The sequence below is a fragment of the Chionomys nivalis genome, chromosome 18, assembly GCF_950005125.1.
Source record: "Chionomys nivalis chromosome 18, mChiNiv1.1, whole genome shotgun sequence".
Lineage (NCBI taxonomy): Eukaryota > Metazoa > Chordata > Mammalia > Rodentia > Cricetidae > Chionomys > Chionomys nivalis.
Window position 1 is genome coordinate 46029562 of NC_080103.1, and position 12726 is coordinate 46042287.

Sequence of the window (12726 nt, forward strand, 5' to 3'; positions counted from 1 at the left end):
TATTTTTTCCTTGACCCATTGATGATTCAGGCGAGCATTGTTTCATTTACAAGTGTTTGTGAGCTTTCGGAAATTAGTGTTGCTGTTGAATTCTAATTTTAAGCCATTTTGATATGATAAGATAACATGGGGTTATTCCATTTTTTTATCTGTTGAGGTTTGCTTTGTGACCTAGTGTGTGGTCAATTTTTAATAACATTCCATGAGATGCTGAGAAGAAAGTATATTCTTTTATGTTTGGATGGAATGTTCTATATAGTCCACTTGATTTATAACATCTGTTAGTTCCTTTATTTCTTTGTTAAGCTTCTGTCTGACAGACCTGTCCAGCGGAGAGAGTGGGGTGTCGAAGTCTCTTACTATTAGTGTGTGGGTTTTAATGTGTGATTTAAGTTTTAGTAGTGCTTCGTTTACATACGAGGGTGCCCTTATATTTGGAACATAGGCATTCAGTATTAAAATTTCCTCTTGGATTTTCCCTGTAACTAATAGGAAATGTCCTTCTTTGTCTCTTTTGATTGATTTTAGTATGAATTCTATTTTGCTGGATATTAGAATAGTTATACCAGCTTTTTTTCCTATGTCCATTTGATTAGAAAATTTTTTCCCAACCCTTTACTCTAAGGTGATGTATCTTTGAGGTTGAAGTGTGTTTCTTGTGTGTAGCAGAAGAATGGATTCTCTTTTTGTGTCCAATCTGTAAGCCTGTGTCTTTTTATAGGTCAGTTGAGTCCATTTATATTAAGGGATATTATTGACCAGTGATTGCTAGTTCCTGTTATTTTAGTTTTCAGCATTGGTGATGTTCTTTCGTATGTTTTCCCCTTCTTTGGGATTTATTGCTGTGAGATCATCTATTATCCATGTTTTTGTGGATGTAGCTAACTTCCTTGGTTTGGAGTTTTCCTTCTAGTACTTTGTGTATGGCTGGTTTTGTGGTTAGGCATTGGTTAAATCTGGTTCTGTCATAAAATGTCTTGTTTTGTCCATCTATGGTGATTGAAAGTTTTGCTGGGTATAGTAGTTTGGGCTGTCATCCGTTGGTATCTTAGTGTCTGCATAACACTTGACCAGGACCTTCTGGCTTTCATTGTTTCCATGGAGAAGTTAGATATAATTTTGATAGATCTGCCTTTCTACGTTACTTGGCCTTTTTCCTTTGCAACTCTTAATAGTATGTTTTCTTTTTTTAAAAAAAAATAATGTAGGGAAGCTACCATACATGGGATTTGGTTGTTTGTCAGAGCTATTTAAAGACAAATAAAAGAGAAGGTTGCTTTTAGGTACAGACAAGGTATAAGAAAGAAGAAAAATATGAAGAAAAAATACGGTGAAAGATGAATATAACAAAACAAAATATGCAAACGACATAGCATTTTAAGATAGTTTTCCTGATGAAATGTTCAATACGTTCACCACAGCTAAGGAAAGCAGTGCCTGTTCTTCAAGCTGCTCCTGATGAGCTTTGCCTGGGCACAATTGTTGCTCTACTTTGATTGGCAAAGCAAGCAGAATGGCTGGTAGCAACACAGGCAGCTATCTCATGCACGGCTTTAGTAAGCCAGGAGGCACTGTTTGTGCTGAAAATCAAGAAAGTCGTTACATTCTCTTTATTTACCTGAATATGGACTCTTCATTCATAGTGATATTTTTTTGTTTCACTAATTGTTACTGTTATAGAAATAATGACTCTTGAAGGCTATCCTCTTGCTTCCAAACAGAGGCAATCAGGATATCTAAGGAAAGCAGCTATGTTTTGGAACTGGAATCTGGGAAACAATATGGGAAAGTCTCCTTAAAAGAGTTGGTTCAGATACTACGATCTTATGATCTAATAAAAATGAATGTCCCTGGGCCTCATTATTCAATCAGAAAGTTCATGAATGTTTCTGTGTCTTCTACCTCGTAATTCAGAACTGGAGACACAGGACATTTAGGCATTCATCTCCATGATCCAGGTGATATTTATCTAAACTTATAACTGATGGTCACCACTGTGACAGTGATGGAATCTGCCATTGCGCTTCAAAAACTACTGGAAAAGGCTGCACAGTACACTTGTATTTGTAGTGAAGAAACGTGGAGTTTGTCATAGAATCTTATAAAAAAAAGTAGTCTTTGCCTGTGCCTTTTCTTCACCCTGGGCCACATCCGCTTCCTTGTGCAGACACACTACACTTGACCTTGGTGCTAACTCAAGTGTCTCTGTATCAAACAGGCCTCAGTCCGATAAAGAGAGTGTGAAGCTTCTCACTGTTAAAACAATCTCTCACGAGTCTGGTAAGTTTCCATTTGGTGAGAAAACAAGTGGTTAGATGGCAATCTGACTCCAGCATTGGGCTTTAGTCCATGAAAGACAGCCCCAAGCAGAACTTGAGAAATAGTTCCGCCGTAGCTCTCAGTAAATGCAAATTCCTGCTACAGAGAGGATGTGATTCCTAAGATGTCATTTTCATAAACTGGAGTCTTGGGCCTTGCGTTACTGGGGTTGCTTTTGGTAGAAGTAGAGACATGTTCTAATGAATGAGGGGGAGTAGTGTTAGACTTTCACTGTTCTGCAGAAATGACCCAAAGTCCAGAAAGTTTAACAGGGTTTTCAAAAGTTCTATTGATGTTTTGTTTCATTTTGGGCAAGGAGTGAGTGAATGTGTGTGTGTGTGTGTGTGTGTGTGTGTGTGTGTGTGTGTGTGTCTGTCTGTCTGTCTGTCTGTCTGTCTATATAGTCATATGGAGTTATGATTTTCTAGTTAAAATATAAACAATGGTCTACATTATTTCACACAATCTCAACTAACTTTCCCAAGAAGCACAAAATAAATTTTCCTATTGATATAATCATCATCTGTGCTTTTAATTCCCTATCCGTATTTGACTCAATTTGAAATATAAAATTCTCACACAGTGCAGATGTGAGTTGTTTTAGATGTGTTTGTGTCCAGATCAATAACAAATAATATGCAAGCTTGCTTTGAAAAATTAATAGTTATTTTTCCTTGGTTCAAATAGACTGGTAGCTAAAGCATTGATATCACCAAACAGAGAAATTAAAAACAACTTCTAAGTTTTACAAAGTAATCCATATAGCTCTAATTTAAATAGCAAGTTACATGGTTCCAGGACGCATGTGTTATGTCCAATGAACACTAGAGTGAAGAGCTAGGTAATAAACATTTATAGTAGTTTTAAAAAAAATTCACAAAACAACAGGCTCTAAGTAGTGTCCAAAACCAAAAGCAATGTATCAAAAGTTTAATGTTGTTTGAGTATCAGGCAGGATATACCAAGCAAAATAAAGTGTCATAGAAAATCACAGGACTAGAAAAGCCAGGGCCCCCAACACAGCGCAGATAGGCCTTAATCCTCTCTCTTTTCTTCCTTTCCCTCCTCACTGGAGAAGGAACCAAGAGCCAACTAAGCAAGTGCTCTCCCTTTGATAATATTCTCTGTCTACCATTTTTCCATTTTTCTTTTAAGGGAATGCTGGTTTTTATTCTTGCATTTCTAATATTCTTTAGTGTGTTTTTTTTTTTTTTTTTTTTTTTTTAGTGTTGCCCAATTACTTTTTTTAGTGTGTTTCTTTTATGTCCACTCTATTTCCTTTCTCAGGAGTAACCTCATCTAATGAAGCAAAACAACAAACTCCTCCAGAGAGTAATATAAATCCATGTCTAGGATTTTCTTGGCTACTCACCAGCAATGACTATGTAGCTAAGTTTATTCTACTGCACAAAAGAAGGGAGTGAGAAATTGAGTAAGCCACCTGGATACATGTGAGTTAGCATGGGAGAGAGCCTGAACACGATTACACCGCTAATCATGAGAAATTCTCAAGAATCTGCCTGTGTCTAGCCAGGAAACATCACAAAGATTCTCTGTGCTGTCCTGCCCTTCTTTAGGAGTTTGAACAAGTGCACTCCAGTCTCCTTGGCTCTGGAGATGTGGGATGAGGTATGGCGTGGGATCTCCAAGTGATAGCTGCAAGGAGCTGGCTATAATAAAGACCACTTGATGTTAGGATCATAGGTTTCTCAAGAGAATTCCCACACTCAAAAAACAAACAACAACAAACCCTGAAACCTTCTTGAGTTCTGTTTTGCAAACAGCACAGCAGATTTGGCTCTCTCAGGATAGTACTGGCAACAAGTGAAGCTGATAATGTAGATAGATGATCCTCAACCTTACAAGTTTCCCTTTCCTTCCTACAGGAGTTTGTTAAGATCCGTGTTTAAAGAAGAAATATTATCTTAGGCCTGTTAAGAGTTTGTCTCTGATACTTTCCTTCCTTCCCAGTTGGATTTGGGAACCATACTGCTTTCAAAATTATGCCAAAGGCCAATCTGGCTGATTACTACTGGAAAATGTCTGAATGAGATAGAAACTGGTGGTTCAGAATTGATTTTAATAACCTAGAACTAAGAAGCTAAGCATAATGACCTTCAAATGGTCCTTAGACTACAGAATTTTGATTAAAGTCTATTGTTAACAAGACTTGGTGACTTCATTATTCCAATCAAATGTCTTCTCAGTGCCCTTCAAACTTATTCAAATATATCTTCTTTATAAAATCTTTCTCACCACTCTTGTAAGAAATTTAATTTTTTTAATTATTTTGCATTTGTCCCAAGACCAATGCTAAAACCATTCCTAAAATATAACTAGAATAGAGCCTGAAATGATAGAGTTAAATATAATTTCACACGTTTATCTCAGTTTTTCTACCATCACCCATATAATCATCTCAAAATACTTAAATGAAAAAATTATCTGATATAGAAGACATCAGCATGCCCATAAATCATAATTGAAGAATGCTACAGCTGACATTATTTACTTCAAAGTCTAAGTCACACCATGTTAATATGCATAAATGGGAATACAATGAAATTGGAATCTCAGCAGCCATACATGGTTTGGGGTACAGTCATGTCTCACTATAGAATCTCAGGACTTTTATCTCAAAATGAATTATGTCATGCGAGAAAACAATAAACCAATGTTTATTTGAATAAGGAATAAACAATAAAGAAAAGAAAAGGAAAAATAAACGTTAAAACCTCATACTTTCAAGAAAAAAATCAGTGCATGTTAAAATTATTTTTTTGTTTGTTTGTTTACAGACAGTACAGGGGCTGGAATTAAATGTCTTGTCATTTTCCCAATGTTAACGTTTCCTCTCCCCAAATCCTCTTCCTCTACTTGGGTCACCACATTAGCCTGTGGTTCCATGGGCAGAGAGCCCTTCTGGTGGGAAAGGCAGAGTATAGGAGCAGGGGCAGGAAGATGACCACGTTTTCATGCACACAGAGAAAACAACGACGGGGAAAAGATAGTATGGAATGGCTCTGAACTCTCAAAGCACACCTCCAGTGACAAACTCCCCCAAGCAAGGCTCCCCCTCTCTGAAGTTCCAAAACAGTGAACGAGGTGGAGACCAAGTGTTCAAATACAGCCTGTGGGGGACATTTCTGATTCAAATCATTACACATGAATATCATTTTTTTTTTTTTTTGGCTTTTCGAGACAGGGTTTCTCTGTAGCTTTGGTGCCTGTCCCGGAACTAGCTCTTGTAGACCAGGCTGGCCTCGAACTCCCAGAGATCCGCCTGCCTCTGCCTCCCGAGTGCTGGGATTAAAGGCGTGCGCCACCACCTCCCGGCTTATGAATATCATTATTTAAATAACTGTTACCAAAACCATGATGGTGCCGAGTTTTTATCATATTGTCTATTTCTGATTGGACAGAACTTAAGGTCAACTATTAGAAACTGTAATGAATTCTCAATATAATGTCCTTTATGCGATTTCTGTCACATAGAAGGAGTTAAATGAAAATGTATCTTGTTTATTTCTTATTCTTCTATTTCATAGCCATGGGCCTCAGGTAAGTGGCGTGCCTTTGGCAAACTAAAGAGGTACAAGCAGAAGCTTGTAGTATGGTTGGTGCTGCAAAGAATGTCACCCTGTGCTCTGCAGTTCCTCCAGCACAGGACCTAAGAATCACAACTGCTAAGAGTCCTGAGTCTGTCTCCTAACTCTCTGATACTATTTATGACTTCTACACCTGTGAGAGTAACTGGTGACATGTATGTTGGCACCGGAAGACAGCTGTGTTAAGCACCGAGAGATAAACGCTACAGTAAAATGATGACATGTATCCTAACAGCTGGAGCATCTTACCCACAGTGCTTCTATAGATAATGATGGGCGCTGATACTTGGTACTCCCTGAAGGATGCAGGATGCAAATCACAAATTCAGTACCATGTAAAAAGTGCTTGGGGACTCTCATCTTCCCACCATCCGGGTTCATCCTTTAACCTTTCTATGCAATAGCAGACTATCCCTGACATTGAGGGATGTCACCTATATGCTTCCCTTACTGTCACTAAAGCATTCCCACTGGCTTATAAATCATTTCCCCAAAGCTCCCACTGAATTATTTAAATAGAAGGACCCAAGAATACCTTCCTGATAAAATGGCACTTTAAGTATGTATTGTGGATTTGCCTAGGAAAAAGCCATAAAGGGAGAGTCTATAATGACCCATCTGGCATCTCCCCTGAGATGTCTCCTAGTCCACACCTTCACCTCCAGGGACTGAGTTAGCACAGATCCTTTAGGGTGAAAATATAAGATGCCCAAAGAAAGCTCATAAATCTTGGTAAATAATTTCCAGACAATACCAAGAGGCAAACTGTGAGTTTAATGACAATCTTACAAAAAAAAAATTGAACTTTCCTTGAAAAAAAAATGAAAATCCAGAAAACTTTATTTTCATCTTTCATCTCTCTGAGCACATAGATCAAACCTCTCCTCTATTCTCAGGTGAGCGCTCTGCACAGGGGAAAACCAAGAACTGACAGCTGATGGATCCTCCCTATACCTGGGGCAATAAATATGTGAGTTCCCTAATCCCATTCACAGAAACACCCATTCATATCTGCTTCCTTAGCCTGCTATACCTCGGATTATTTTATAGACTTTTAAACTCTGAGCGTTTAATGGTTGCTGTCAATGAAAACATCACTGACTGTTTGTCTAAAAACAGACTGTAAGAAAAGCTATCAGAAAAACGACTGCTGTCTTGACTCTAGAACATTCTTCCAGTGGCCCTCCCCACTGCCTAAAGAATGACACAGCTCCCATGTTTCCTTGTGAGTAGAATCCTCCTGCATCTGGGATAGGCAATGTCCATAGGGTAATGGCAACTCACAGGACACGGGGACAACACATACAGACCTGTAGTTTATTGCAAGGAGGGACAGCATACAGAAGCTACATGGGGTTTAAGATGTACCTTTCTGCCATAGGCTGGCTCAGAGCTGGTAGTCCAGCTCCACCAAAACCCCAACCACCTTCCTGGCCTAAAGACACATCCAGAGGCACTTCCTCTCTAGATCCATGAAAGATGGCTATGTGCACCAAACTATTCAAACCGTGTGACCAGAAATGCAGTCTTAGTTAAAGTCCTTCAAGCTGTCATTGCACTATGGAAGCTTGCCTAACCCAGGTGCAGGAGGCCTGTATTCACAAAGGAGCGTCACCCAAATGAAGGAAGAGGAAACTGTACCAATCCTTAGGCACATGGGGAAGGCTGAAGGCAGGAAGAGATGCGGGGGGGGGGCGGATTATTAAACTCCCATTTAGCAGTAGGCTGCAACCCTACACAAAGAGCTATAGGCAACTAAGGAATACTGAGAGCCAGAGAAAGTCTTCTCCAGGGAAGAGCACATCCATAGGTTATCCAATACCAAGCAGTCACTCCTGAAGACATACATATAAGAAACTCTGTATAGACTGAGTCAATTGTATTTACATCTTCAGTGATACATATATACATATATTCATTTAATGACAATTAATGAAAATGGAAGCCATGGGCTTGAAATAAAGAAAGGAAGGGTTTATATGGAAGATTTGGGAGGAAAAGGAAGAAGGCAATGATGCAATTACTTGATAATATTTAGAAATGGAAGAAATATTTTTTTAAAAAAATCCAGTCTGGAGAGATGGCTCAGTGTGTAAAGTGCTTCCTGAACTAGGGTCAGGATGTCACTGTGGATTCCAGGACCTATGTGAATGTGTGATGCGTGTGGCAATCCCCTTATAATCTTAGCTCTCAGCAGTGGAAAGAGACTGCCCAGAAACAAGCGAGCTAACTAGCCGCACTAGCCAAATAGGTAAGTTGAGTTCAAGTGAGAAACCCTCCCTCAATATACTAGAATGATCAAGACAGACACCACCAACCTTTGGCCTCCACATGTGCTCGTGTGCATGCCTACATGCCTGGACAGATACAGCCACACCATACATAACACATACCTATCATACATGTGAAGAATATATATACCTGAGCTATGATTTCTTGTCTTTGGATTTGCAAAGCTACACAACTCTTGTTGCTCTTCTGAATAATTTTGGGATTGCATAACCATATTCAGAAGACTAAAGATCAGAAAGGGGTGGGAAGAAACAAGTTTGACATCTGCCAATTGTACCATCTATTTGTGTTACCTTTTCTTCAACATACATATTTCTGTCACTGCACTTAGAATGTAATAACCAGTGAGTAATTTCGGGGTTGTTAACTCAAAATCAGGTATCAACGCAGAGATTCAGAATGAATTGGAATGAGTTCATTAGAATTAAGGAAGGAGCAAAGAAGTTTCTGAATCTGTATGCAACAGAAAACAATCATTCAAATTCAAATTTGTCACCTCAAATGAACATTCTAGATACATTTAATGCTTCCTGTTTCATCTAGTGACCATCCACTTTTTTCAGGTAATTATATTTAATGTGAATTAGCAGGGCAGGCAGGAAGTCCAAAAGATTTTTGAGCTGTGATTTTTGACTTCTGCAAAGTATTATTGACTGGAAGAATAAAATCTTACATGAGAAATAAAAACCAATTACAGAAAGATGCTGGCTCATCCATTCACCTGCTATGTTGATAACAATAGGAGGGTTGATAGGCGTCCAGAAAATAGTTCCCTTACTCTGCAGATTTAGTGTCATATTGAGGGATGTATTAGTCAGGGTGCTCTAGAGGAACAGATTCTATAATATATACTAAAAGGGCATTTGTTCAGTTAACACACACAGTGTGGGCTGGCTAGTCCAACAAGGGCTGTCTTCATGTTGGAGAGACTGAGAACCCAGTAGTAGCTCAGTCCCCGAGGATGAAGGCCTCTGCAGTGCTGCTCTGGCCTGGAGGCTTCCTGGAGAGCTACTGATACTCAGTGCACATTTGATGCCTGAAGAAGCAGGGCTCTGATATCAACGAAGGGATGCATCCGTGGTAGCAGCAGCATGAGTAAGGCAAGCAGACAAACAGCATGTCTCCCTTAGCCTCCCTTTTGTACTGCCACTAGAAAGTGGGACCCTAATTTGGAGTGGCTCTTTCCATTTCAAAGAAGAAAAAAATCCTCGTAGGTATTCCTACAGGTTTATCTCTTATTTACTTGATTCCAGATCCCGTTGACCTGATAACCAAGATAACCACCACATCGAGTCTTAATACTTATTTTAGCTTCAACTTTTCCTCTATAGTTCAGTTTGATAACAGTTGTGAGAACAAAGATGATTTTATTCTCAAAATAGTTGGCACCATACTCAAAAACAGCTATTTGAATTTTTGTAATCAATTTAAAAATATTGTGTTTAGCCAGGCTGTGGTGGCTCACACTTTTAACCCCAGCACTAAGAGGCAGAGACAGATGGATCTCTGTGAGTTCAAGCCCAGCCTGGTCTACAGGATGAATTCCAGGGCAACCAGGGTTACAGAGAGAAATCCTGTCTTGAAAAACCAAAGGAAAAAAAAAAGTCTTGTGCTTACATCTCAATGCCACTATAATCAAAGAACCAGAACTTGTGACGCACCATCATGAGCATTTTTGGCAACTGTAAATGTATCCTGTTATTATTTACTGAGTCCGTTCTCATACAAGGAGAGGCAAAGGTGGCGTGACTACAGTACATAATTTATTGTCACACAGAACTCCTGCTAAGGCCAGAATCTTTACTGGTATATGGATTTCATCGCCATTTTTTTATTCAAGTAGGTCATGTACTTTGACCATACACAACCCCTATATCTATCCCTTTCTCTTCCTCCTTCTTTCCTCTTCCTTCCTTCCCTGAGACAACCTCATTTTTGCTTTTAATGTTATCTATATAAAATCTAAGGTCCACAGAACAGGAACAGGTGTACACATTGTCTTTCTGATTCTGGCTTATTTCACTTAATATGTCGGTCCCCATTTGCATCCACCTTCTCGTTCCCTTCCTAGTACATCTCTTCTCCCTTCTGCTCTCACATGTGCTCAACAATCTGGGCTGTTCTGGAGAGACATCAAGGATGTCCTCAACTACAGCTCCTTCTACATCATAAAGCTTAGCATACACTCTGGATACCAGTTCCAGGACATGGAAGCCATGGGCCTGGGGATTTTGCTGTGGAGTACTTGTCTAGCTTGTGCAAGGTTCAGGGTTCAGTGCCTAGCACTGTTTAAGAGTAAAACAAGATGTGCCAATTGATTGGCTGTGGACAGGGAAAGATAGAAACAGTACTGCTGATGCCACCCACACCTCCGGCCTGTGTGCTTGGATGAATCAAGAAAATAACAGTGGAGATGGAGGTTATGGAATGAGGGCCGGTTTGGCGAAGCTAACCATTCTCTACTCAGAACGTTCATATTGAATATTCATGTGACCGCTGTGTATGGCAAAAATGTAAGGACGTCACTAACCCTTCTTGCCTAGACCAGTCTTCCTCCCCATCTCTGAGTTCTCCACTTTCTTAGAGCTGAGCTTCTGTTGTACTTTCCACAGGTTTAATCTTCAGCTTCCAAGATTAAGGTGGAGAGGAGAGAGTCCTGAGGAACCAACGCCAACTCACAGTCTCCTCACCAGTCTGCACCAGCTGCCCATCTCAGCAAAGGATGGACGTACTACAACCCGGCAGAAACATAAAGTCTTCTAGATATCTCCTGTCTGAGACATAGAAAATCAAATGACTCTAGTTTTCTGGGACGTTTCTAGGAGGAACTTCTGTGAGCAGTGACCCCTCAGCCCAGGCAGGTGGGCTCCAGGGAGATAAGTCATAGCTGAGTTTAGAGTTTCCAGGGCTTACAGCCTTGATCCATGAAGATCTGCCTGTATTCTTTGTGTTTTCATATTAGTTAGTGTTAGTATTTATTGTTTCCCACTATGTTAATGCGGGGAGATTTTGCAAGTGTGATGTCAAATGTTAAGTAGAAATCATACCATGTTCCTCTGTACAGACAGGTATGTTATTCATGTTTTCATGTGTTACTTTTAATAAGTGATGGCTGTACTCAGCACATTAAACATTACATCATGACTACAGTGTGGCACTGGCATTGTATTACCATAAATTTTCACTGGTTGGATTAATTTCTAGAATATGAATTTGAATTAGAGTATGAGAAAAATCATCTGTAAAAATCTATTGTAAAAATCTGTAAAAAAAAAAAAAATCAGAGGACCAAAGTATCAGCCAACAGTAGAGGGAAAGACATTGTCATTTCTTTGGTTTTTCTCATTTGTAATTCATATCACGTGACAGGAATACCAAGAAGGTAGCAGGATTAGATTTCTTTGATGGATCCATTTGACTGATACTATCTCTGTGGTGTTTTTATTTACTTTTAGAATAGCCCATGTTGAGCAAGCAATCATTACTAAAACTCCAATGTCTAGAAAATCAACATCCCATCAATACTTAATGTCACCTTCCCAAAAAGCCCATAAAAATATAGAACCACCCCCATTAAGAGCAGACTTTGTTGTTGGAGCCTAACAGATCAACCTTCACCACTTTTTTTTAAACACAAGAGAAAAAAATATCAAGTTCACTGAAGTTTTGAACAGAGTTCCAGAACTAATAAGCTGTAACTGGTAGCTCTTTTGAACAGCTGTAATTTCTTTAGCTGAACTCGATGAAAATTTGTCCTACTGATCTGAGGGAAGGTTGGGTGAAGATGGAAAGACATATTTTACAACACCGTGATGATTTTCTTCTACTGAAATATACATGGAATCTTTCAGTTTTAGGGTTTTAGGACCATCCTGATATTTGAGCTGCTCTAATCAAAGATATCAAGCAAGCATAAATACGAGTCTCATGGGTATCTCTTTACTTTTCTGTGAGAAGGAAAGAGAGATGAGGGGAGATTAAGGGAGGAGGATAACTATCTGCGCTGCATATGTTTTCACATTGGGGCTACTTCCTAGGTTCAAAAAGTCTAAAATGTGAGACAGTGGTGGCAGCACCCCCAGCAGGGGGCATATGTCTTTATTCTAGATTGTTCCAGTGAACACCTCAGCTAAAGCCTTGGGAAATAGATGCATTGTAAAGAAACAAACTCTTATACTTCCGCATTAATGTCTTGCTCTAACTTTCATAACATTGTTAGTATAACTTGATTATTCTAGATTAGTAACTGATCATAAGGGAATGGCTCTAACCTAACAAAGAAAGTGTCAAATCATTATTAAAGGTCAAACTGATAACAGAGAATCTCTAGACATACTCAGGAAATTCTGTAGCAACAAAGTAAACTCAACTCTGTATTTGTGCTAGATGATAATATGAATATAAGTCTACCAACTAGCTAAACACCAACAAGAGTTTAATAACTGCTGTTGTCATCTGAGAACATGTGGGTGCTACTGAATAACACACTAGCTATTATTGTTGGCAA

The 12726-nt window shown here is 39.2% G+C and overlaps 1 protein-coding gene across 1 annotated transcript in view; it reads left to right on the forward strand.

Moving 5' to 3' along the window:
- Positions 1-11358, forward strand: part of Emcn (endomucin) — an 84629-nt gene extending 73271 nt beyond the window's left edge. Inside the window, exons 10-11 of the mRNA XM_057793775.1 lie at positions 2219-2280; positions 10832-11358. Coding sequence (XP_057649758.1) covers positions 2219-2280; positions 10832-10857 — 88 coding nt within the window. The 3' untranslated portion in view covers positions 10858-11358. The remainder of the gene's footprint in view (positions 1-2218; positions 2281-10831) is intronic.
- Positions 11359-12726: the final 1368 nt, after the last annotated feature.